The 27858-nt window shown below is 42.7% G+C and overlaps 1 protein-coding gene across 5 annotated transcripts; it reads right to left on the bottom strand.

The window, feature by feature from the left end:
* LOC140734520 (phospholipid phosphatase 5-like) lies at positions 1–26273 on the bottom strand. 5 transcript variants are annotated; one of them, XM_073058604.1, is made up of 9 exons: positions 26160–26273; positions 18900–19066; positions 16539–16649; positions 15953–16061; positions 14501–14591; positions 12291–12354; positions 10589–10713; positions 4164–4334; positions 1–2952 (listed from the first exon to the last, which is right to left on the bottom strand). In XM_073058604.1, the coding sequence occupies exons 3-9, from the start codon at positions 16607–16609 to the stop codon at positions 2786–2788; spliced, it is 798 nt and encodes a 265-aa protein (XP_072914705.1). In that variant the 5' UTR covers positions 16610–16649; positions 18900–19066; positions 26160–26273; the 3' UTR covers positions 1–2785. The 5 variants fall into 5 exon arrangements, with proteins under 5 accessions (XP_072914705.1, XP_072914715.1, XP_072914698.1 ...); XM_073058614.1 differs by having other exon boundaries at positions 18883–19066; positions 26079–26234; XM_073058597.1 differs by having other exon boundaries at positions 26079–26234.
* Positions 26274–27858: the final 1585 nt, after the last annotated feature.

Here is a 27858-nt window from a genome sequence, read left to right as displayed (position 1 = left end):
TTCAACATCTAAGATATAGTTTATTAATGCCCAAGCAAGAAATATACCTTTTTTTAAATAATGGTCTTAGTTTTATTAGACACAGTTATCCATAAGTTTAAGATTTCTTTGTTCAGACAGTATGATCAACTCAAGACTAAAACTTTAGTCTCTCTTGCATTCACAGTTCAGTCAGTGAATTGATAGATTTGCAAAGACTGCAGCTGATTCTGCATTCAGCTGAATTTCACATTCCAGAGCCATGGAACAGAAATCTCCCAAAGTGCACACACTGCCCTGTGATTTCTTTCCCTCAAACTGGACTCTGACTTTAGCCTGTTACCGTGCCTATTCAAAACACTGGTCAAAAGCAGTAAGTTTATGTACAGTTACCTGCATTCTGACACTTGCCCAAATAGGTCCTGCACAAGGCACTATAGAACGACAAGTGGAGACAGCACAATTTACAAGGTCATTACTTTTCCTGAATTTGGATGGTGTTTCTATTCAGGTGGATTCTGGTGAAGAGGAATGAAGTAAGAGTAAGCCCGAAAGGCTAGGAAAAACAACGTAAAGTTACAGTGATTTTATCAGCTGTGGTTAAGACTTGACCGTGTTATATTATTAAAGATGAAGTCTGTACAAAAGTGTGCCCTCTGAGCATTTAAAGTTTAGTTAGAAGTGCAAAGCAAATGATGATATTTGTACATTTAATTGCACTGAAACATCTCTGCAGTTGCAAATGAGGTGAGGAGCCTCACCATGGGTCTTGCTGGTGCATTTGCTTGCACCCACCATAATTATTGAAAATGTGATTTGAGAAAACATTTTCCAAACACCATCCTTCAGCATATTGGTCTGCTACACCAACACAGTCAAAGGCTTTAGTGGTTTGTTAAACCTGCCCAATCCTCACCAGCTCTGTGGAAGAGCAATCTAGCTGGTCCCTTTCCCCTACCTGCTCCCCATAGTCGCTGCAAATTCTTGCCTTTCAGAATCTTTCCAGATCTTTGAATGCCACAATTAAAACTGCCTCCTGCACTGAATATGGCAGTGATTTCCAGACCCAAACACTAAGGATAAGGAGAATTTTTCCTCATCTCTTTAGCCAGTCATCTTCATTCCGTGACTCCTCCATCACTGGGAGGGTGGCAGGAGGTTTCTTTGATCAATGGCTATCGCCTGCCAATAGCCATCTGTAAGTGGAATGTTAATATTCTGGCGAAGATTACATTTAAAAGCATTTCTCCTCGCTGCACCTTTACCGCCCCACTTCCAAACCTTTATACCAAAAGGATTCAAAGAAACAATACACAAATTTCTGCATTAAAAAGTTGAAACAACATAAATACAGTATAATAGTCACAGGTTTACCAGCACATTTGCTCTGCAATGCAAAGCTGTATATGGAAGTACAATTTGCAAGGTTTTGCCCACATGGGAGGGGAAAATACAAATTGAATAAAGCAGAGTGATAAGCAGCCTCAAGAACAATATCCAAATTCCCACAGGGAACAGATTGATTTTTAGTCCCTGCAAACCCACCATCCTCATAATAAGCATTGATACATGTGTCAGTGGTCCCCTTTGATGACAAATTAACTGGTGTGATACAAGGTAAACTAGTTCAATTTGTGTCTCCAAGGTCAATAGTAGCTCTGCTATCCCCTCAATATCTGCTGCAAATTAAATTTGTGCAAACAAAATGCAGGAAATCTTTTCAAATCCTGTCCACAGACATGTTACAAAAGGATGCAATTCCAAAGACTAGGAAATATTGGCTGACAAGTTTAAATGCAATTATCAATATAGTCTAGAATTAGTCAAACTGAACACAGATCACTTAAGCTGAGATTTGATATTAAATCGCACCAGATACGAATAACCCTTCTCCGATCTCAGTTTTATGCGCTTCAATCGCACTTTAAAGTAAGCGAACTATTTAGCAGCAAAAAAGGTTCAACATGCCAAAAAAAAAAACTGAAGTTGGTAACTCTATACCAATCCAAGAGGATGGTTGCAGCCTGCCGGAGTTACTGGCAGAGGCTTGCTTGTCGAAGTGACAGAACAATTGGAATAGAATGTCACTGCAACAGCACAAATGTGACTCTGCTGCACATGATGCTCATGCACAGGCAGCTCTGCTGTTCTAAGCTTTTATGATACCAAACCTGGAAATTCAGCTTTGTCCCAAAATTGTAGAAGACTGCATACTTCCCCTTTTGACAAAAATAAAGAAATCGCCTGAGAGGCAAGCACATTCCATAATGTAGATTGTGACATGCCTCGGGTATTCAACAGTTTTACTGTGAAATTTTACATCAACCATTCAATGAGTTTGAATGGGGCAGACTGACGCAACCATTTGTTCCCAGTGATTAATCACATCATACAAGTCAGTTCATTAAGAAATTATACCATAAACATCAGCACCTTTGGAAGGGGAGCTGCCTAAGATTTTGAAATGCATTTACTTGTTACAACCATGTTGAACTATTGCCTTCACACCATCTAGATTTTATTGGTGTATTTTTGGTTAAAAATAAAAAGGTTTATTTTTTTAAAAAGTTAATAAAATCAACCATTTTAACTTCATGAAGCAATAAAATTTGCAATGCTCTCGTCTCTTGCTGGTCCATTTAATTCCCTTGTTTTGCACTTCTTGTCGGGGCTGTGTATGCATCTGCACTATTACGGTGTTGCAAAAGATCCCATCATGAATATGTGCAAATGTTGCCTAAAGTAAATGGAAAGCAAGTGTACATAGCAAGGAACAAGTTGGAGTGGCCCGACTGCCGGCAGCTCACTATACATCCAGCTTGAAACCAGGGTTTGCAAGCTTGCGCTCTTGTGTGGCCAAGAGATTGGTCTTTGAGTAAGGTTTGTGGCATTCAGGGTCTGACAGACATGGATAGTGCTGACGGTAGCAGGTGTAGGCTAGAGTCAATCCGATCAGGGAACCACACAGCACATCTGCAAGACAGAGAAGCACATTGATCATGGAGAACAAGAGGTTTCCCTGCATATAAATCTACTTTATCCAAAAGAGGCTACTCCCAGAGTCTTGGAGAAACACGTCGCAGATGTATTGCTCCATGTATGTCCCTTCAGCCCAATGAGTCTATGCTGACCACAGTGTCCACCCAGACCCCATCCCAAATTCCTGACTTCAGACCGTATCCTAATCCCACCCCCTTCACAAACCTATCCAAGTGCTTCTTAAATTATACTATTATACCCGCTTCCAGCACTTCCTCTGGCATCTCATTCCATATACTTATCACCCTCTGGGTGAAAAAGCAGCCCCTCAGGCCTCTTTCAAGCTTCTCCCAGCCCCATCCTAAATCTATGCCCGTAGTTTCAAACTCCCCTGCCCTGGGGAAGATTCTGCTCCAGATGGCCATGGCAGTCAGAAGACCGATGCCACCACAAGCAGTTTGCCTAGTCAATGCTCAGTCTCACTGATGTAGGGGAAGCCACAAGGAGAGCTCCAAATGCAGCAGACATTACTAGAATCATAGATCAGCTGTCAGTTACAACCATGAGGAAAAATGGAGGCAGTCAGATTTTGGAAGGTATTGGGTATTAAGCATTTGACAGGATAACCTCCAACTGCAGAAAAGTCAAAAATCAGGGACGTGCACAAGGCCAGAACTGGAACACTGGACAGGTAAAGGACCTGATTCTGATATGAGTCTCTATTGTGGACTGAGTGCGGGAAGGGGGCAGGCAGAGGGGAATTATGATTGGGAAAAGGGGAAAGGAGCAGGAAGCACCTGAGAGACATTCTGTAACGATCAATAAACCAAATGTTTGGAATCAAATTACCTTGCCTGATATCACAGGGCTGGGTTAGTCAGCAACCATTCCAACTCCACCCATGCCATTCCTTCTCTGCTACCTGCCCCACATCCCTACCAGGGCGCTTCACCCTCACCATTCCTAACATCCTTTGCTTCCACCAGGTTTACAAACTCGTTCTGTGTTCCACAATGACAAATACAGTACTATGCAAAAGTCTAGGCACCCTCAGACTCTGCCAGGAACCCTGTTCTATGCGCACTAGTCATTATTTGGGAAGTAATTGATACGGTGGGAAGCATGGAGTTAAAGAAATTTAGGACAAGTTGTGAAGAAAGTGAGAGGGTGGGTATAGTTGGTAAGATGCTGTGCCCGTTTCTCACCTTGCCAGTGGTGCTTGTAGTCGCAGACACGTGATAGCGCAACAACGGCTGCAACGTAGAGTGGCATTAGCATCACACACAGCCTCCATCCTTTTCCTCGTCCCCCTGAGGCAAAGCAGTGGAGTTTTCCTCCCAAGTAGAAGGCAGTGAAACCAAGGCCAGCAAAAGCAACTGCAAGTATAATTAAAGAACAAGTTTCAGAAGCAATTCTGCCCCACTTCACAAGCACAGAATGTAATGTCCACAGGAGGATTAATCATTATTAATGTGACCCTTTATAATGGGTCAACAACACAGGACTGTCAAATGTCAGAAAACAAATCTGGGATTAGGTCAGTAACAAGAGAAGCTAACACTGTACCAAAGTCAAAATTATTCAAATTATGATCCCATTAATACACTTTCATTCAAATTTTTCTCCTTGCAGATTTAAGAAGGCTTTAGGTTTCTCAGAAACTCATTGAATATTGAAATTCAAAAAATATTTCTTCTCTTAGAAGACATCATTATTCATTTATTCATAATGTCTACTGAGGCCCCATGTGCCACCTAGGTACCAAGAGTTCAGACGACGATGATAATGTCTACTGATGATACTTGGGACCAAATACATAGCAACGTGGGAAATCTATTGAGATTAAATATGAAATTATAGCTCATTTTCTGTCTGAGGCTGCACACACTGATAGTCCACATAAAAGCCTCCAACTCCTGACAACACAGAGAGTAAATGAATGAATGAAAGATGCTAACTCCAAGGAAGCAAATTCCAAGATAGGTGAGTAGCTTCAGCTTTAACAAAGCAATCTTCTCATCAATACTGAAATAAACGGAATTACCGTAGATTCCGGATTTTAAGCCACTACTTTTTTCCCACATTTTGAACAGCTTTGAACTCTGCGGCCTTTAAAACGGAGCGGCTAATGCATGATTTTTTTTCATGCCGCCGAAAACATTTTGCCTCGTAACAGTAGACCAATAAAATTGATGAGTAGTTCACAGAGGTCCAATGAAATTGTACGATAAATCAAGCGCACTTTCACAATTAAATTATTGTAAATCAGTCATTTGTACTCACCCTCATCAACATGGAAAACACTCGAAGAAAAGCATTGTGCTGCCTTTATGGCAGTTATTTAGTTTATAATATTTTCGCTTAGTAATTCATTTTCTAGTTAAAGTTAGAAGTGTTTTAACTATATTTGTTTTCTGTACTACATCGCGGGATGCTATGACGTCACACCCGGTTTCGCCGCGTCTTGTGGGAAAAATACCGGTTTGCGATAAACGGGAAGGTGGGGGCATTACGCGAGCACATCAGACCTGAGCACATTAGCCGAGCTCATTAGACCCGATTAGACCCGATCGCGTTACGCGAGCTCATCAGACCCGAGCACATCAGACCCGAGCACATTAGCCGAGCTCATTAGACCCGATTAGACCCGATCGCGTTACGCGAGCTCATCAGACCCGAGCACATTAGCTGAGCTCATTAGACCCGATTAGACCCGATCGCGTTACGCGAGCTCATTAGACCCGAGCACATCAGACCCGAGCACATTAGCCGAGCTCATTAGACCCGAGCGAAAACGCTGCTTTTAAGTTAAAGGCGATCAATAACTTTTCCTGGTAGGCTGCAGTATATATATTTTTACCAGTCGCTAGGAGATATTGGAATGTTGTTCGTGCTGTTCAGTAAAAAAGTATATGCAACGTAATTTGTGTTACCGATACGTATGTATATTTAAAAGTAGCCGTATTACAGGCACGGTTCGAAAAAAAGCATTTGCAATATATATTTGTTTGTTACCATATGGATTTAATTAAAAGTTAAAAAATCCTCACGTGTAATATCTTTCTGTGTAAATATCTCATATTACAACGTGGGACACCTGCGGCCGAAAATCCGGTGCGGCCTGTACAAGTAAAAAATTGATTTTATTTCTAAAATTAGAGCCAGCGGCTTTTAATCAGGTGCGCTCTGTAGTCCGGAATCTACGGTAGGCTGAAATTATGACAGCTTGGCATTTAGTGGGTACACAGCAGCCTCAAGGGAGCAGCAGAGGACGACAGTTAGTTCCTTCAGTTCAGAAATTGTCCTTGTACAAAGCAAACAATCGAGAGGTACTTCTATTCCTACGGAAACTCCTGCTTGTGTACACAAAGGAAGAGCAGCCTTTTAACTTTTAATCCTGTACTGCAACTCAAATAGATTATGATGATTTAGTCACAGCTGTCCAGCACAGAAAGAGTCCACCACTTCCACAATAACCATTTTGTCTACCTTCACTAATTCCATTTACCTGCATGAAGACAATTTACATTGCATATTTAAGTCTGTTTAAATGCCTCTTCATTGTATCAAATTCCAGCACCTCCATTAGCAACATGTTTCAAACAATAACAACCACCCACTCTTTGCATTAGAAAACCTCTCCCTTCATAGAGAACTCCAACACAGAAACCGGTTCTTCAGCCCATCCAGTCTGTAACAATCTGCCTAGTCCTATCTAGTCCATGATGAAATATTATTCTGCCTAGTCCCATTGACTTGCACCCAGACCACTGCCCTCCATACCTCTCCCATCCATGTACTTATCCAAACTTCTCTTAAATGTTGCAATCAAACCCATATCCACCACTTCCGCTGGCAGCTCATTCTACACTTGCATCACCCTCTGAGTGAATGTCCCCTTAAATATTTCACCATTCATCCTTGCTACTACCATGCTCTGTCTTTTCCCATGAAGCCTACGTCTAGTCAAGGAGTTCCTAACCCAGGATCCACAGACCCCTACGTTAATATAACCATATAACAACTACAGCACGGAAACAGGCCATCTCGGCCCTTTCAGTGCTGAACACTTACTCTCACCTAGTCCCACCTACCTGCACACAGCCCATAACCCTCCATTCCTTTCCTGTCCATATACCTATCCATTTTTTTTTTAAATGACAAAATCAAACCAGCCTCTACCACTTCTACTGGAAGCTCATTCCACACAGCTACCACTCTGAGTAAAGAAGTTCCCCCTCAAGTTACCCCTAAACTTTTGCCCCTTAACTCTCAACTCATGCCCTCTTGTTTGTATCTCCCCTACTCTCAATGGAAAAAGCCTATCCATGTCAACTCTATCTATCCCCCTCATAATTTTAAATACCTCTTCTCAAGTCCCCCCTCAACCTTCTACGCTCCGAAGAATAAAGATCTAACTTGTTCAACCTTTCTTTGTAAGTTAATGGTAGGGGTCCATAGCATAAAAAGGGTTGGGAACCTCCGGTCTAATCCAATTTACTAACAAATCCTGAAGGCCAAGCGACTGAACCTTCTTGACCAATCTCTCATGTGAAACCTTGTCAAAGGCCTTGCTGAAGTCCACGTAGACAACATCCACTGCCTAGCGTTTATCAACTTTCCTGGTAACTTCCTCGAAACGAACTACCACGTACAAAGCCAAGTTGACTATCCCTAATCAGTCCCTGCCTATCCAAATACTTATATATCCGGTCCCTTCGAATACTTTCCAATAATTACCCACTATTGCCATCTGAGCGAATGGCCAATAATTTCCCGGCCTATTCTTAGAGCCTTTCTTAAACAACAGAACAACATTTGCTATCCTCCTATCCAACAGCACCTCACCCATGGCTAGGGACATTTTAAATACCTCTGCTAGAGCCCCTGCTCCTTCTGCACTAGCCTCCCACCTACTATCACAACTTTATGTTTCTTGCAACCATCTGCAATCTCTCTACAAATTTGCTCCTCTAAATCTTGCTGACTATTAGGTGTAGTTTAAAAACTGTCCCATTAAGGTGGTCATCCCTTTCTTATTCCTCAATTCCACCCACAAACCTCAGTAGATTAGCTCTCCAGTTGCCCTGTCCGAGCATTGCCAGGACATTTTCCCTGACTAGTAAAACAAACCTTCCCACCCTTTAATCCTTCCTGATCTATCATATCCAATTTCCTGAAAACTCCTTTCTCTCATCTTAGAACTATAATGTACCTGATGCGAAAAAGATTTTAACAATCTATCCTATCTATTGGGTGGCAGTTTGGAGATACATCTCTACCAAAGGAGGTCCAAGGTGCTCCTTCCCTCCACAAGCCTGCAGGTCACCCTTCGGCAAGGTGTAGCACCTGCTTAGCACCCTCCACCCCCCATCCCAAGTCAGGTGGTAGATGGACGTATGATGAACTGGTGCATATCACAAGTCCTGGTTATGCCACCACTGATGCCAGGCAGATAATCTCTGAGGAGTATTGATAATGGTTGGGGTCACCTGTCTTGTAAAATCACTGCCCAGAAGAAACCACTGGCAAACCACTGTTGTAGAAATATAACCATATAACAATTAAAGCACGGAAACAGGCCATCTCGGCCCTTCTAGTCCGTGCTGAACACTTACTCTCACCTAGTCCCACTGGCCCGCACTGAGCCCATAACCCTCCATTCCTTTCCTGTCCATATACCTATCCAATTTTACTTTAAATGACAATACTGAACCTGCCTCTACCACTTCTACTGGAAGCTCGTACCACACAGCTACCATTCTCTGAGTAAAGAAATTCCCCCTCGTGTTACCCTTAAACTTTTGCTCCCTAACTCTCAACTCATGTCCTCTTGTTTGAATCTCCCCTACTATCAATGGAAAAAGTCTATCCACGTCAACTCTATCTATCCCCCTCATAATTTTAAATACCTCTATCGTCCCCCCTCAACCTTCTACGCTCCAAAGTCCTATTTGCCAAGAACAGTCATAGTCATGGAAAGACATTGATCACCCACGTCATGTAATGAACGAACAAACCCTTTCTATGCCTCTCATTATCTATCAGGTCATTAGACAACCTCCTTATTTGCTCCAAGGAAAACAAGATCAGCCTACACAATCTCACCCTTTGATGAAAATCTGTGCAACATCCTGATGAGTCCCCAATGCACTTCCTGCAGTGCAACCACATCCTTCATAATGTGGTGACCAGAAATGAACACAACACTCCACAAGTGTGGCCTAAAGATTGTTTTGTAAAGTCCCAACTTTTATATTCTCTTCCTCTATGTATGAAGCCAAGAATGCTGAATACCTTCTTCACCACCTTGTCCACATGTTGCCACTTCCAGAGAACTATGGTCTTGACTACCTATGCCTCTATACATCAAATTTTGCTGGTGCCTACCATTTATTGTACATCTGCTACGCTTAGCTGAGTTTCCATAATGATTCACCCCACACTGTCAGGATTAAATTCCATCTGTCGGTGCTCCGCTCAACAGTAAACTTACAGCCTTGCTCACCATCCACAACACCAGCACTGTGTTATCCACGAACTTACTAATCATATTTCCTGCATGCACATCCATCACAAACAGCAAAGGCCCCAGCACTAATCCCCGAGTACATCACTAGCCACAGACTTCCACCACTGCCCTCCACCCGTTTTCACCAGGCCAGTTTTTGGGTCCAATTAGCAAGTTTGCCTTAACCTTCAGTAGCAGTCTACCAAAGTTCAAAGTACATATTATTATAAGTTTGCATATTTCATACAACCTTGAGATTCATCTCCTCACTGGCAGCCATAAAACAAAAAACCCCAACAGAACCCATGCAGGATTTTAGTAAGGCATTTGCCCACCTCATAAAAACTACATCCACTACCCTGCCTTCAGTCTCTTTTGTTACCTTAGAAAAAAAACTCAATCAAACTAGTGAATCGGGTATTCCCCATCAGCCCCACACAGAAACATGCTATCTTTAATAACAGGAGTCACCTTACCCCCACCCCCCACCATCCTACATTGAGCCACAATTCCCTCTCTAGATGTATACAAAGCCCATCCCTGACAATTTTCTCCAACTTATCTCCCTACCATTGATGTGAAGCACAGCAACATGCCTTATCCCTTCTGCCCTTCTTAAATAAAGAAGCAATATCAGCTTTTCTCCACTCTTCTGGTACCTGGCAAAAATCTCCATCAAGCCCCAGTAATCTTCTCCCTTTCTTTCCCCATTCCATTTCAAGATAGATTCATCTGCACATAGGGATTTATCCATCCTTACACAGTCCACAGCACCTAACACCTCCACCTTCTTAATAATGACACTCTCTGAATTATCAACATATTCCTCCTCGAGCTCACTACCCTCCATATCCCTCTCTTTGGGGAATTGTGCAACAACTTATTTCCTGGTGTTTCAGTGACTGGAAAGTGACATCTAATACAATCAACATCATGAAATGCAGGAAAATTAAGCACTGTTGCAGCAAGAACATTATGGCAAATATTTAGCAATGTCAAATGGTCTTATTTGAGCTTGAGCCCGAATGATGTTAAACACTGACCTACCACTGAAGAATGGCAAGTCCTATGTAGCTGTTTCTACAGGGGAACATGAATAGTACATGGTGACATACTTACACGAAGAATGGCCACTAGGGAAACTCTTCCTTCCCTCCAGTATCGCAGCAGCGTCGCCTGTGCACTGCATGTCCTCTGTCACCACTCCGTCCGGAAAACAACGATAGAAGTAATCTGGCCGAGGCCTGCAAGCAGTGAGCTCTGGTCAATATAGCACCATTACCTGGTCTGCCATTCCTCTCACAGTACATTAGAGTCACATATGGATATGGATGCCAGAAAGTAGTGAAAGGCACAAAATAAATCCAACAGAACATTCAGAAGAAGCTTCCTCGTCCACAGACCAATGAGAACATAAACTTGCTACCATCAGGTATAGTCGAGATCGACAGCATAGAGATACTCTTCCGTTACTATTGGACTTCTGAACCAACCAAGGACCCAGGGTGAAGAATGGACTAAAGGGTGGGAGGTCAGGAGGGGAACAGTGGGAAGATAGTGTGGCTGATCAGCAGATGGAGAGGGTGGGAGAGGGGAAAAGGTACATGCTGATTGGGGCCAGATGGAGGTGGGGAGGGGAACCAGTGGGAGTTCTAAACCAATCACCTATTTCACATCCCCTTCCCAGTGGCCCTGTTACATTCTTGGACTTTTAATTCTACCTTTCAGTTTATTCTGTTACCGTAACTTCAGATTTTCTTTTTACCTTTCTTCATGAACATATTCATAAATATACAGGCTGTGCCAAAACAAAGGGATCTGCTATGCTTTTAGGAAGGCCAGCTAACAACAGCACTGACACTGACGCTGTCACTTTCAGTATGTGAAACTTCAGAATCATTAAGGGGGAGAGGCTTGAGAAAATCATCAGGGATCCAACAAAGGGCTAGAGTGAGGCACATCTGTGAGTCCAAACATACCCTTCAAAAACAATGTCACACAAGATTGAATATAGTTTATTTACAAGAGGAACTGTAGATATCTGCATACACTTCCAAAAATATACTGATTATCTACCACAAGTTTCTCTGCAAGTTGAAAGCAGTAGTGTCTGTGATGTTGTTAAAAAGTAAGAACTGACTGGAAGAAAGGAGGCAAAAAGTAATGACATACAGGTTTGAGTCAGCAAGGCTAGCAATGGTGTCCTTCAGAAATTCATTTTGGGATTTTGATAAATAATGAATTATTTGGAAAATAATGAATTATTTGGCAAATAATTAAATCTTATTCTGGGAATCATTTGCCACTGGGTAAAAGTCAGAGCCAGCTACAGCACCTTTCAATGGAGACCAACAGAGGTAAAAATGATTTGCTGTAGCTTCATTCCAGCAAAACGTTAAGGTCTGTTGCTTTCCAACTTGAGCCACTCTGAAAGTTTCAAAATGACAAAGTGAATTCAAAGCTGTCAAAACACGAGGATAGATCTACTGCCTAGGTGCCAGCCCTTCTAACAAGCTTCAACACAGCTTTCCACAAAGGTTATTAGATCACCATTGGCAGATGAATTAATTCAGTCATCGCATCTTCTGCTATGCTGCCTGTACTCCTCAAGGAGTCTAATTAGACCACAAACTTTCTAGAATTTCCAAGTTCTCCAGCAGAACAGCCACATCGAAATTAAAGGGAAGAAGGTATCAACAGAACAGCAAGTATTTTTAATTTGATGTCTGTCCAGAATTAATCATTGGAAGCTGAATCTTCTTTAAACTTAAATATTTTTGTTATTAGTTAATAGATTCCAGGCGATCTGATCATGCCTTACCTTCCAATCACCAGTTTAACAGTGTTTGTGATCACTCCATTCAAAACCAGGCTCAGAGACGCCGCTGCAAGTGAAATTCAGTGATTATTTTTGATATGTAATATTACAACAAACAAAAATCTTTGCATGGAGTAGTTTACAAGATATGACAGATTCAAAAAACTACAAGCTTTTTCCACCCTGATACGGGGGCACAGAGAAGGGAATATTTTCCCTTCAAACACAAAGCTGCCTCAACATCTCCAACCAAATGACCCAAACGTAAGGCCAATTGTCTTCATAACACAGCAAGTGAGACAACAACTCTCCAAATCTACAGTCAGTCTCAACTGTATTTCAAGATCAAGAGCAAATCTATTGTATCCAATAGTTACAGACCAGTGAGTCCTACTTCAGTGGCGGGCAAGTTGTTAAAGAGATCCTAAGAGGCAGGATTTATGAGCATTTGGAGAGACATAATCTCATTAGGGATGGCTTTGACAAGGGCAAATCTTGCCTTACGAGACTGATTGAATTCTTTGAGGATGTAACAAAACACATTGATGAAGGTAGAGCAGTGGATGCACTGTATTTGGATTTCAGTAAGGCATTTGATAAGGTTGCCCACGCAAGGCTCATTCAGAAAGTAATGAGGCATGGGATCCAAGGAGATCTTGCTTTGTGGATCCAGAATTGGCTCAACCACAGAAAGCAAAGAGTGGTTGTAGATGGTTCATATTATGCATGGAGGACGGTGACCACTGGTGTTCTGCAGGGATCTGTTCTGGGAACCCTTAATCTTTGTGATTTTTATAAATGACCTGGATAAAGAAGTAGAATGGTGGGTTAATAAGTATGCTGATGACACAAAAATGTTGGGGTGCTGTGGATAGTCTGAAGGGTTGTCAGAGGTTACATCGGGACATCAATAGCAGGCAGAACCAGGCTGAGAAGTGGCAGATAGAGTTCAACCCAGATAAGTGGTTCATTTCGGTAGGTCAAATTTGAAGGCAGAATATAATATTAATGATAAGATTCTTGGGGTCCGTGTCCATAGGACACTCAAAGCTACTGCACAGGTGTTGTTAAGAAGGCATATGTTGGGATGGCCTTCATCAACTGTGGGATTGAGTTCAAGAGCAGTGAGACAATGTTAAAGCTATATAAGACCTTAGTTAGACCCCACTTGAAATACTGTGTTCAGTTCTGGTCATCTTATTACAGGAAGGATGTGGATACTATAGAGAGAGTGCAGAGATTTACAAGGATGTTGCCTGGATTGGAGAGTGTGCCTTTTGAGAATAGGTTGAGTGAACTTGGTCTTTTCTCCTTGGAGCAACGGAGGATGAGAGGGGACCTGATAAAGGTGTATAAGATGAGACACATTGATTATGTGGATAACCAGAGGTTTCTTCCCCAGGGCTGAATGGTTAACATGAAGGGGCATTGTTTTAAGGTGCTTGGAAGTAGGTACAAGGGAGATGTCAGAGATAGGTTTTTCACACAGAGAGTGGCGGGTGTGTGGAATGCTCTACCAATTATGATGGTAGAGACAAATACGATAGGGTCTTTTAAGAGACTCTTAGATAGGTACATGGAGCTTAGAAAAATAGAGGGCTATGCAGTAGGGAAATTCTAGGCAGTTTCTAGAGTAGGTTACATGGTTGGCACAGCATTGTGGAGCAAAGGGCCAGTAATGTGCTGTGGATTTCTAGGTTCAATGTTCCAAGCGTCAGTTTATAATTCAGCAGATCAGCAAAATCATTCAAGGTACACGAGCCAACTGGACCACTTGAACATTACAAATACACTGAGAAGTAATAGATGATTAAAAATGTGTGAAAAGGGCATTTTTATCTTTAGCCATGGTACTATCTGACCTGGAAGCACACTAGCCAAATGTCATGTTGCTGTAAAAAGTCTGGCCAAAATCAGGCAGAGGAAGGTCACATTACCTAAACTATTCTGATGGTGACTCAAACTGACAAAGAGGCATCTTCCAAACATTAATAAAAGAGAAAACAACCATCCACATATTTATTATTTATACAAAACTGTCTGACTCATTCTCCCTAAATAACCACAATGATACTTCAAAAACAAGATGACTTGTATTTTGGATGCTCTGATGAGGTTAATTTGAGATGCAGTTCACATCAAAGTTTTCAATAAGATTATTCTTTGACCCAGTGCTGACAATGTGCAAGACTGAAGCAAATGGTATTCCTCACCCAAAAAGCCTTCCTTCACATCGCCACCTTCTGTCCTATTCAGCACCTTCATCAGAAGTATTGCCATCAATGGTGTCAAGAAGGAAATGGCCTGTGCAGGGATGAATGATAAATGCTGTCAGTCATTTTATAAAATACACAAATATGAAGTGAAAACTATATACGAAAATGATTTTAATGTGACCAATAGACAAGGCTGACCTAACTTGCAATTTGTGGAAACTGCAGATTCTGCAACATGAAAGTTTGCTGACATTGGTCATTCAATACCAAGTGCTACCCACACCCCCGTGATCCAGATGCTCATCTGGCTGAGAGAAGGAAACACAGAGCAGTGGGTGCAGCCAAGCTAGTGTCTGCTCAACAGCAGGGAAGATGGTGGGCATGATAAATTGGCTGCAGACATTCCAGACAGTCAGCCTGCCCTGCCAGTGAGAGGCAGGTGGCAGGTCAGTACAACATGCTCCATATTTTGCTGTGTCCACCACCCTTATACCAGTCTAGGTGGTGTGGGAGGGAACAGTGCAATCCCAACTAGGCTACCAATGCCAAATGCCACCACATTCACCCTCTAATTCCCTGCTGAAGAATGATATTTGACAGTTGGGGCAAGGACAGCTGCTGGTTCTCAACTGCAATCCCAAGCTAATAAAATGGTTTTAAATATATAAAAAAAAGTTTAAATATTTTAAGCTACACCCACCCTCCAGAAAGGAATATTGTATACTGCTTAATGTTTCCTCTTCCCTCTTCTTCTATTCCTCACCCTGGCCTCTTACCGCCTTTCATCACCTGCCTATCACTTCCCCCATCATGCCCCTCTCCTCTCCTGTCAGATTCCTTCTTCTCCAGTCCTTTACCTTTCCTATCCACCTGGCTTCACCTACCACACTCTAACTAGTCCTCGTACCCCTCCCCCCACCACCTTTTCACACTGGTGTCATCCTCTTTCCTTTCCAGTACTGAAGAAGGGTCTTGGCTCGGAATGTTGTGTATTCATTTCCATAGATGCTGCCTGATCTGCTGAGTTCCTCGAGCACTCTGCACGTGTGTTGATAATGTCTACCGACTTTTGCAAACTACTGCTATTAAGAAAAAGTACTACTCTTCCACATTTTTGCTTAAATTTTTTTTGAGGATCATCCTGCACTCCAAGCAGGATATACCAGTAAGGTTTTCAATGACAGCTAACAGGCTAAGCTACTGTCCGAGCAGATATGTATAGACCAGAATAACAGATTCATCCCAGACTCTGTTAAAATATCTAGTGTGAGCCAAGGCAAGGTTTGGAAGCATTAGAAGTAGCCTCAACTAGAAAACACGATCCAGACTGTCACAGCCTATACTAATCTAGGTTGTTTAGCTAGATGTTTAGCTAACTGCTATATGCCATTAACTACCAAAGGCCTTTATCGGTAGACTGCACAAAGAATTCTGTAATGTTCTACATACAAACATGTGCCAAGTAGGAACCGTGTCCCTCTCACTCCGAGGGTGTTTGTACAGCCACATCTCCTCTGGATGGATAATTCGGTGGAATGGAGTCATTGTCTCAGAAATCCTACAGAATAAAAGAAGCGTGTCAGATGAAGACTGAAGAAACTTTCATCCAATGTTGACAAGCATCATATTTATTCAATATGTCATTTACACAAAGAGCTTGGTAACTAAGAAACACTAGTTAAAACCCATACACTCAAGGAGAAGAAACTGGTACTGGGGAATGCCATGGCCAATGGCAATAAACAATCACTTTCAGGTTAGGTATTGAATCAATTCATGAAAGAGAATCTTCCCTCTGCATTATCCAACAATGGCCCCTGGCTTCAAGATAACACAAAGTTTAATCCTGGCCATGCCACTGAAGTTCCTCTTCACTACTTCCTCCCTTCCCCTACTGATCTGCCAACTTTCAAGATTTCCCTAGTAATCATTTTGGAATGACCCACCACAAATTATTACACTGGGCAATAAGCAACTGCACTTAGAGGTAACACCAGGTAAAAGGACTCAAAATAAGTCTACTTCATTCACTCACAGGAATATCCCAAACAGGAACAATCTTAGTGCAAGTTCACAGACCAGACTCGCTACCCCACTCTTCCGCATGTTGTCCTGAGTGTTATTGGTCCGCTACTTCAGTGACAATCTGTTTGGAAAGAATAGACACTATTATTCGTTTGCAATAATTTAGCAATTTCAATTATGGGGACTCTTGTGATTTTATTCCCACTTACCCCCCCCCCCCATATCATCTCATCTGCACCTTGTACCGATCAATGTCAAGAAAACAATTCTTCTACCTATTAGCCTGATAAACCAAACCCAGGTTTGAATTAATACTTCTTTTATGCTAATTTAAAATAATAGTGACGGGAACTCATGCTGTACAAGTGTGCAAAAGTGATTCAGTGCATTAACCTTTGGATTAACAGTTTGTGACTTTGACATTTACCTGCAAGTGGACAACTACTACAGTGGAAACATATTACAAATGGAGTCATAAGACACAGTAATGGGTGCTTTGAACCACCATGTCCAGGCCGAGCAATGGTCTTATTCATTCTCATCTCACAACCATGTCCGTTGCTTTCCCTGTCTTGCTATTTTAAATGCTTGTCCAGGTGCTTCTTAAATGCTGTGAGAGCACCTCCCTCCACCATCTAACACAGCATGTACTTGATTAAGACCACTGCCTGAATGAAAAAGATTCCCTTTCAAATCCCTTGCCTTGCACTTAAAGCCCTCTTGTTTTAGATGCCCCCTACCACAAGGGAAAAGATTCTTAGCAGCTACCATTTCTGTTTATCATCCCTCAGTGCCCTCTGCCTCAGGGAAAACAAACATTGCCTATCCTGTCTCTCCTTGTCCAACACCCAGTAACACAAACACAAGAAAATCTGCAGATACTGAAAATCCAAAGCAACACACACAAAATGCTGGAGGAACTCAGCAGGCCAGGCAGCATCTATGGAAATGAGTAAACAGTCAACATTTTAGGCCAAGACCCTTAGACTCTCCTGATGAAGGGTTGCGGCCTGAAACGTCGACTGCTTACTCTTTTCCATAGATGCTGCCTGGCCTGCTGAGTTCCTCCAGCATTTTGTGTGTGTTGGTTAAAAATCCCAGTAAGTTTCCTGTGGCCCCTCTCTGGAGCAATCTCATTCTTCTGATTGTGTGGCAACCAAAACTGCGCATAATACGCCAGGTGTGGCCAAACCAATATGTTATACATGATTTATCTACTCTTGTATTCAATGCCACAACTGAAGGAGGCAAGAATCCCACATGCCCTCCTCTACCACCCTACCTTTATGTGCTGCCATTGTCAGGGATACAAGAGCCATAAGACCAGAAGACATAAGAGCAAAATTGTGTCAGTTTTGGCCCATCAAATCTGCTCTGCCATTTCATCATAGCTGAACAATTTCCCTCTGAACCCCATTCTCCTGCCTTCTCCCTGTAAACCTTTGACGCCCTTACTAATCAAGAACCTATCAAGCCCTGCTTTAAATATGCTCAATGACTTGGCCTCCACAGCTGTTTGTGGCAACAAACTCCACAGATTCTCCACCTTCTGGCTAAGTAGTTAAAAGAGGTACCTGGAGGTCCACACTCACTAGGGCCCTACCATTGGGCCCTACCTGTGCAGCAAATCATATGCACAGGAACACAAGAACCTGCAGGAAAACCTGCACTCTGCCCAACACATCATGGGCACGCCCCTCTTCACCATCAATAATATCTGCATGAAATCCTGCCTCAAGAAGGCAGCATCCATCATTGAAGATCCCCACCATCTGAGCCATACCATCTTCTCGCAGCTATAGTCAAGCAGAGGGTACAGATGCCTGAAGTCCTAGCAAAGAACAGTTACTTCTCTTCTGCTATGCAGTTCTTGAACCAACCAGCACAACCCTAGTCCACTAAATTTTGATCACTTTGCACTAAAATGGACTTGTTTTTATTCCAATTGTGATTTTTATCCTTGTAAAAATTGTTTTATGTTTTTCTTGTGAATGTTGCTTATATGATACTTGGTACATATAATGCTGCCGGAAGCATGTTTTACTATTGCACCTGTGCATACACATATTTGTGCATAAGACAATAAACTCAACTTTGACCCTCAATTGAACTTCCAGGGTTCATAGTTCAGAAATAGTTTCTTGGAAAATTAGTACAGGAAATTCCTGCAATTTGATTCCATCACTCTGCAAGTAAAGATCAGTCACCTAACTTCTATCAGAAAGGCAATATTGTTTATTTGGCTGTGCAAGGTATGAACACAAATACATAAGCTGTAGAAGGAAAAGTATATGAGATTCCCTGGTCACCAGTCATTAAAATAAATGCTGGTTTTTCACCACAATGCCACTTACCTGTGCTAACCACTTACCCTCTGTGAGGGGAGTAATGCAGTGAGTCAAGCTGCTGTCTCACGGCTCCAGCAAGCTGGGTTCAATCCTGATCGGTACGGCTGTCTGTGTGGAGTTTGCATGATCTCCTTGTGACCATGTCCACTTCCACTGTAAACTGCCCTAGTATATGGGCATGTGGTAGAATCTGGGGAGGAAATTAATGGGAATGTGGGAAGAACAGGCTACAAGAAAAAAGAACTGGGGAAATTTAACTACCGAGTGCTAACAATGGACTGAATCATTTTTTTCTACATTGTAGGAAATATGGAAATGTCCATTAATATCTAAAATTCAATCTCCATAGTGAATATAATTAGCAAATTTAGCCTCTGCAGCTCTCTGAGTAGAGAATCCTGAGGATCTGCTATCCTCTGAGTGAAGAAATTCCACTTCCATATTCAATGACAAACCCTTTGTTTTAAGACAATGACCACTGGTTTTAGATAACCCAGCCAGGAAAAACATCACCCCCAAATCTACCCTGTCCACCCTCAACCCTGTAGCAATTATCTGCATTTCAATGAGATCACCTCTCATTCACCCAAACTCTAGAGAATATAGGTGTAGACTGCTCAATTTTGCACCATTCAATGTAACCCCATCCCAGGAATTAATCTGATGAACCTTGAAACACGTGCACCATAGCAAGTACATCCTTCCTTGGGTAGGAAGGCTATTGCTCATTTAAAATAAAAATCTGTCTTTCCATTATCTCCTCCTCAAAATAGATAACCTCACAGTTTTCAAAGTAATATGCCATCTGCCATATCCTGGACCACTCAGTTCAAAGTAACTCTATTATTAAAGTACGTACATGTCATTATAAACTACCTTGATCTACATTTTATTACAGGCATTCACAGTAGAACAGAGAAACTCAATAAATCAATGAAAAGCTACAGAGTCTGACAACCAACGTACAAAAAGACAAACTGTACAAATTAAAAAAGTAATAATGCTGAGATCAAGTTGTAGAGTCTTTGAAAGTGAGTCTATAGGTTGTGGAACCAGTTCAGAGTTAAGGTGAGTAAAGCTATCTGTGCAGATTCAGAAGTCTGATAGTTGAAGGGAAGTGGTGTGGGACCCAAGGCTCCTGTCGCACCCACCTAATGACAGCAGCGAAGAAAGAATAGCTTCAATGGTGGGGGGTCCTTGATGATGGATATTGCATTCTTCTGGCGGTGCCCCATGCAGATGTACTCAGAGGTGGGAAGAACTTTGCCTGTGATGAACTGGGCTGTCTCCACCTACTCTTTGTAGGCTTTTCCATCCTTGACCTACCTATATTCCCCTGAAGTCTCTGCATTCTCCTCACAGCCCATGTCACCACCCAGCCTATAACATCACATCTTGGAGATATTGATGTGGATAGTGCAGAGCTGGAGACCTGACATCAGCTCTGCAGCACAACACACGACATAGCCTCCCAACCCAAAAGTCCTCCAGTATCTTGTCTTGCCCCTATTCCTACTCTCATCTTTGCCCCCCGTCTTACCATGTCTGGACTACATGTCTCTTGAGTCACAACTTGGTCCAATTATGCTTGAGCCTTGTGGAATTCTGCAAGCAACCCAGTCAGTTCAGAGCCATTTGAGGCAGTCAGTAAAGGTGTTGCCCTAAAATCTGAGGTGATGAACTAATGGCATTTGCAAAAAATTTGTTGGCACACAGCATGCAGTGCCACCCCTCAATTCTTTAAACCGATATTTATTATCATCCATGTTGTTTACTCTGTGAGCTACACCTAAGAAAGGAACGTCACTGCACCATGCTACATATGACAATAAATTTACCCTTTACCCTTTGTGTCTTTCAATGTCTAATTAAAGGCCTCAGCTCGCATTTTACAATCCAGTTGTTTACTGCGATTGAGCTAAACTAGGTTCCTTAAGATTGTTATAGCAGGGGGTGGCAATGGGGACAAGTTCCCATCAGCTATTAAATGCTCCCAATGGTGTGTGTCTCAAATAGCCTCTGACAATCACGTCCAGCTCCTGGAGTTCACACTTGGCTTAGCTACTAAGCCCAGCAGAACCATTCCTACTGACAGAAGGGGCAAAGGTGAGTTACTGGTGCCCTAAAACCAGTGGCTTCAGGCAAATGGAAGCTTGTCAGCCATGGTCCAGAAGAAGGGAAACTCTTAACGTCCACTGCCTTGTGGCTACCCACTCATGGGGACGGCTTCAGGAGTAAACCCCCAAGGAAAGCTCTGGATTGGGAGTCCCTAAGGCAGTCCTATGTTGAGCTCAATGCCAACTAGCAACTCCTGCAACACTCCTGGTACTAAACTGTATCGGTCTCTGCCATTCCTTTGGGCTTATCAGGTGCGTGGAGGGGGGGAAACTTGCTACCTAGGCAACAGCTTACTCTCCATGTCATATCTAGACAGCTAAGATGCAACACCCACGGTCGACTCTTACTGATGCAGGCTTCACTAACTTGCTAACTAGGGTAAAGAATTTTCTTCAGTAACCCTAACAACAATTCCTTTGCTGACCTTAAACCCCTCGATCAGATGAGCCTTCAATCTTCTATAATCAATGGGCTACATGCTAGTCTTATCAAGAGTTTAACCTACAGTCTTAGCCAGGGGTTTAAATGTTCAATCCCAAGGTGAAAAAGAATCATGGAATGAAACAAGTTGTTAATACAACAGAAGACCAAACTTACACCACTGCATTACTTCCAAAAAAACAGCTTCCAATTCTGACAACAATCACCGAGCAAACTGGGTCAGTCAGCTGCTCTAAAATACAAATATCACAAAAAACAACAGCCAAAATCTGATCCAGCTAAACTCTGACTCTCACAGTATCAGAAAGAATGGAAAGAAGTCACTATGGATTATGCTCCTGAAAAACTTGGCTTATTACTCTCTTCCTCCACTCTTTGCTCAGAAACATGCAACTAAGAATTCCTTTTTGAAGATTATGAAATAACCTCCATCAGCACCCTTTCAGATTGTAATCTTTAGAACACAACTTGCTACCAAACAAGTTTTTTTTTTCCAATTCCTCTGCTTCTTTTGAGAAATACAGTGGATTCTGATTACTTGGCCCATCATGAATTGGAGCAGCCACTTTTTGTGGCAACGGTAGTGTGACCTTACTACAGCTCAAAGTCTCGGAGCTTGGAATCACCTATAAGGAGTCTGCACATCTTCCCCATCGAATGCGTGGGTTTTCTCCGGGTGCACCAGCTTCCTCCCACCATCCAAAGACGTACTGGCTAGTAGGTTATTTGCTCTTTGTAAATTGTCCCATGATTAGTCTAGGGCAGGGGTGTCAAACTCATTTTAGGTCACGGAGGTCCAAGGAGGGGATTCAGAGCTCAGAACCTAAACAGCCTAAAGCACGATTAGCTCTGGCGCTGAATAATTCAGAGGAATAGGATGATGGAAAATGGGTTTTGACACAAGCAAGGTTTGAGTAACCAAACCTTTACAGACCAGAATTAGGAAGGAGAGCCAGGGGTGTATTAGAAGTTAAAAAAAAGGATGTAACCTGATACAAGCTACGGCATAGCAGAGTTGCACAACACTACAGATGTAGCAATAAACTGCAATGCTGCAGAAAAATCCTCCAAGGCTCATCTTGGAGTCAACTGAAGGAAACTGCTGTGAAATACACAATGTTTAATTGGAGGAGGATTCTGTTAAAACACAGCAATTCTGTTAAATCTCAAGCAATTTAAAGATGACGGAACAGCCACGTGCTGGCAGTTTAGTTACCATACAAGTAGAAATTGACTTGTGATCAATACACCAACAAAATGAAAAAGAAATCTAATAAATATTTGCAATGCACTTATCTAAAACGTCATATCATTTTAATAGAAATCCTTAATCAATTAACAGAGAGTGGTCGGTTCACGGAAAATGCTGCTGGGGATAGTGGTACAGGCAGATACATTAGGAACATTTAAGAGATAGGCACATGGATGAAAGAAGTGTAAAAAGTTATGTGGAAAGGAAGAGTTAGATTGACCATAGAGTAGGTTATCCTACATCCATCTTAGATTCAAGATGGCGCCAAGCTGCGACCTCCATTGAATCGTGAGTCAGATTTAGTTGCTTTCTTCAAATTGTTTTTTAGGTTCATAAGAATGGCTTTGGGGACAGAGAGGTGAGTTAGAGGTCAAGTCAGGGTTTAGGGACAGGGATGTGGGGAAATAAGCGTTTAGGCCAGAGTCTAAGCTTCCGCTCTGCGTTCAAAGACCAACAATGCGGATGTGGGACAGCTGTGGTTAGGTAGCAGGCAGACAGACAGACAGAGAGCCCTGACCAGGCAAGTGAGTTCTAGAGTCGGAGCTCCATGTGGGCAGGAAGAACTATCCCCTGGGTTCGTGAATCAGTGAGATCTGAGTTCGAGGCCCCATCCTCGACACATTTGAAGAGGCTTGGTGTTTGGTGATTAACATGCCTAGCATCAAGACCCTAGGGTCAAACTGGAAGTCCAGAGGTCAAGGCCCATTGACTAGAGGCAAATCAGCAAATCTCTGAGAATCCACTGGGGAATTGAAAACCAGAGTCTACGTTCGCTGAAGGCTGGAGACCTGTCCTGGGGTTAAGGGACTGTGTGTGCGCACGCATCGGTGAGAGGTTAGAATGGGGCTCATTTTCTGTTGGTCTTTTATTGCATTCTGTGTTGCTCTGCCGAGCACTGCGGGCATGCTACGTTGACACCAGAATGTGCAGTGACACTTGCGGGCTGCCCCAGCACATCCTCAGGTGTGTTGGTTGTTACATACACCTTTCACAGTATGTTTCAGTGAATACGTTTTTAAAACAATTTAATTCTTAAATCTTAAAAGGTCATCACAACATTGTGGGCCATAGGAACTATACTATGCTGCACTGTTTGTTCCATGCTCTATGTTAACTACTAGGATTGTACTTTATTAATAAAAGCTATCTTATACAGAGCAATAAAGATCACAGCGAATGTGTGGCGGGGACAGGCCAATGTTCCACAGACAGAAGATAACAGGATGAACTAGACCACATGTTAAAAGCATGCTTCAAGGGTAAATAATGTTGCTGGTTTCTAAATAGCCCCTCAAAGGAATGTCCCCTCAGCATACATGTGCTAATCCCTCAGAGTCTTGTGTACATACAAGATCCTACAAGTCATACAAGATCCACCCAGCGGGGAGAAGGTTCAGGAGCTTGAAGACTCGTTCAGCCAGATTTGGGAACAGCTTCTTTCCAACTGTGATAAGACTGCTGAACGGATCGTGACCCGGATCTGGGCCATACCTTCCAAATACCCAGACCTGTCTCTCAGCTTTTTTTTTGCACTACCTTACTTTCTCTTTTCTATTAATGATTTATAATTTAAATTTTTATTATATTTACTATCGATTTGTACTCCAGGGAGTACAAAGCGCAGAATCAATTTTCACTGTGATGATTGTACACTCTAGCATCAATTGTTTGGTGACAATAAAGTAATAAAGATCACTTATTTTTCCAAACTATACCCACTCAACTTACCCCAACTTTCTTCATCCATCAACCCCTTCATTGCAGGAATCTACCTAACGAATCTCCTCAGCAAATATTTGTTGTTGTGGTTCTGTCATTAAGTCGAGTCGGACTCTTCATGAACTCATGGACCATAGGGTCCATAGGGTTTTCATGGCAAGAATGGGAAGTAAATTGCCAGGCCTTTCTTCTGCACAGATACTGCTGCTGCCCAGGTTGGGCCCTGGCTGAGTTTGAACTCAGGACCATCGGCCTTGAAGTCCAATGCTGATGCCACTACACCACCAGCAAATACATCACTCTTTTAATATGAAAACCAACACTAAATACTAACACTAAAACCAACACTTTAATATGAAAGCCAGCACAGTACACAGTACCTGTACATTGGGTACAGGTCAAGCCACCAATCTGCAGGAAAGAGATCAATAAGATTGAACAAGTACAGAGAAAATCTACATGGATGTTTCTGGACTTGAGGACCTGAATTTATAGGCCAAGAATGAACAGGTTAGACGTGGGAGAATGAGGGGCGCGCAGGAGAATAAAGGGAGATTTGATGGAGCTACGCAAAATTATGAAGGGTGTAGATAGTGTAAATGAAAACAGGCTTTGTCCACTGAGGCAGGTGAGACTAGAACTAGAAGTCATAGGTTAAGGGTAAAACATGAAATATTTAAGAAGAAATTGAGAGGGAATTGCTTCACTCAGAGTGGTGCAAACGTTAAACAAGCTGCCAGCTGAAGCAGAGATGGCAGGTTCAATTTCAACATGAAAGATTAATCTGGATAAATACATGGATGGGAAGGGTACAGAGGGCCAAGGTCCATCTGTGAGTCAATGGGACTAGGCAGAACAACAGTTCAGCATGTACTAGATGGGCCAAAGGTCCTCTTTCTGTACTGTAGTATTCCACAACTCTATACCATTCATCACGGCCCCAAATTTTATACTCCAAATTCCTTGCAACAAAGGCTTCTATTACCAATTAACAACCAACCAATTCTCTCTTAAACTGGCTCAAAAAAACAGCTGGCCACGACAACATATCTTCCTTTCTGTAAGTCAGGTTCAGATTTGCTTATTGCCATATACACCACAGTACAAGAAATCCTGTGCTGGTGGGAAAGTTCTCAGAGTAAACATGGCAATAATAAATACACAGAGAGTGTTAGGTGCCTGGAATCACAGCCAAGGTTGGTAATGCTGGCAAATAGGTTGCAGGCATTTCAGAGGGATTAGTTTCGTTGGGCGTATAAATAGCTAGTTTAACTGGCTTGGCATATCATCGTGGGCTGAAGGGCCTGTTTTGGGGCTACGTTATAACATGTCCACAAACAACAAAATGCTGCAAAGATTGCAATACAGTCTGAAGTAGTGTACAAAAAGAAATGGTAACGTGACAATAGAGGACCAACACAACCGGTCAATGGTGAGAGGGAGGTCCCGTACCACCTGCTGTCTGTGTCAACTACAGTCCTGCGCATTACCGCATTACCTGCATTTGCAGGAGAGGGTGATGAATGCTGGAAAATAACTTGGTTGCATGCTCATCCTAGCCCAGCCCGGCCCGGCCCGTCCTTTCCTCACCTGTCCTACCCATCCTTGCTCGCCATATCACCTCGCATTCGCCCTTACCGCCCCCGCACCCGCACCCAGAACGAACTCGTACATTTTAAGGTCCGTTTTCCTGTGCATTGCCATCGGAGCGCCCAGCTTCGGTTCCAGGCTCCCGACCCCCGGCCACACTCACCCCGCCGCTGCCGCCACTCTCCATACACAAGCGCAGCTCAGGTCACCTGGAAACCAATAACGTGGCGATAAAGAAGGAGGCTGAGGCGCCGTCTGTCACTGGTCCTCCCCAGACAGCGACCCCTCCCAGTCAAAGGGCGCAGCACGGCACCTTCAGAATTGACGTCCAAATAAGCTGGGTGAACTCAGCAGGTCGGGCAGCCTCCGTTGAAAGGAGCAGTCAACGACTTGCTGAGTTCATCCAGCTCGTTTGTACGTCTTGATTTGACCACAGCATCTGCAGTGTACTTTGTGTTTACCTTCAGAACTGAGACCGGGTTTTCCCAGACTCGTACAGGTGGGTCTCAATGGTGTGAGTCCCAACAACAGTCCTCCCGTGTTAAGACGTTGCTTAAGGCCTGTCTCTTTTATCAAGCTGCCAGTCACCTACTCTAAATGCTCCTCCTGTGAACTGGGGATAAGCAATTAGGGGATATTTGACTGTATTAAAGACTGTTTATCACTGCAAGCAGATAAACCCATGTTCCCATTGATGTAGATAGAACAGTACAGCATAGGAATAGGCTATTCGGCCCACACTGTTATGCCGACTCAGCTAAAAGGTAAATCAACCCAAAAACTAATTCCTCCTACCTACACAATGTCCATTACCCTCCATCTTCCTCATATCCATGTGCCTATCAAAAAATCCTTTAAAAGCCGCTAGTATATTTGCCTCTACCACCACACCAGGCAGCACATTCCAGGCATCCACCACCCTCTGAGTAAAAAAAAACTTAACCTTAAATATCCCATTTGAATCTACACATCTCATCTTCAATGTATGCCCTCTGGTATTTGGCATTTCCACCCTGGGAGAAAGATGCCCCTCTGTCGACTCCATCTACGCCTCTCACAGTCTTATAAGCCTCTATCAGATCTCCCCTCACCTTCCACCGCTCCAGAGAAGACAACCCAAGTTTGTCCAGCCTCTCCTGATAGGGCATCCCCTCTAAACCAGGCAGCACAACTGGGGAACCTCTCCTTTACATATAACCGATCAATTGAAGGTACGAAGCAAAACGCTTGCCAAAGTACCCTAGACCCCATCCCCAGCACACACCCTCTTTCTCATCATTACCATCAGGAAGTAGGTACAAAAGCCCGAAGGCACACACTCAGCAATTCAGCAACAGCTTCTTCCCCTCTGCCATCCGATTGCCAAATGGACATTGAACCCACGAACACTTCCTCGCTGTTTATTATTTCCTGTTTTGACACTACTATTTTAATTTAACTAGTTAATGCAGTATACATATATATAGTTACTGTAATTATTTTTCCCTATGTATATCGCATTCTACTGCTGCCGCTAAGTTAACAAATCTCACGACGTACGCTAATGATATTAAACCCGATTCTGAAATAAGCGATGAACCATTATATTTATGTGGTTTTTAACATTGCAGAACAATCCACCTCACAGAAGCGGAATCAGATAAAGTATTCACACAGAGTGTGATTAAAATTATGAAATCGAATCCCAGAGATCTAATCGGTGACTATGAAAGGTAAAATAGGTTTCGCAAGTTGCGCATCTTAAAATAGAGACTTTGCAAGATTCAGAGCTAAAGGAGATTCAGAGGCACTTCAGAAACTTAAACGCAGCACAGAACGGATTGCGAAAATTCCTTTTTGATCCTGCGTGCCAAGTAACAACA

The sequence above is a fragment of the Hemitrygon akajei genome, chromosome 1 (genome assembly GCF_048418815.1).
Source record: "Hemitrygon akajei chromosome 1, sHemAka1.3, whole genome shotgun sequence".
Classification (NCBI taxonomy): Eukaryota; Metazoa; Chordata; class Chondrichthyes; order Myliobatiformes; family Dasyatidae; genus Hemitrygon; species Hemitrygon akajei.
Note: the sequence above shows the minus strand (reverse complement) of the source record. Positions and strands in the feature narration are given on the sequence as shown.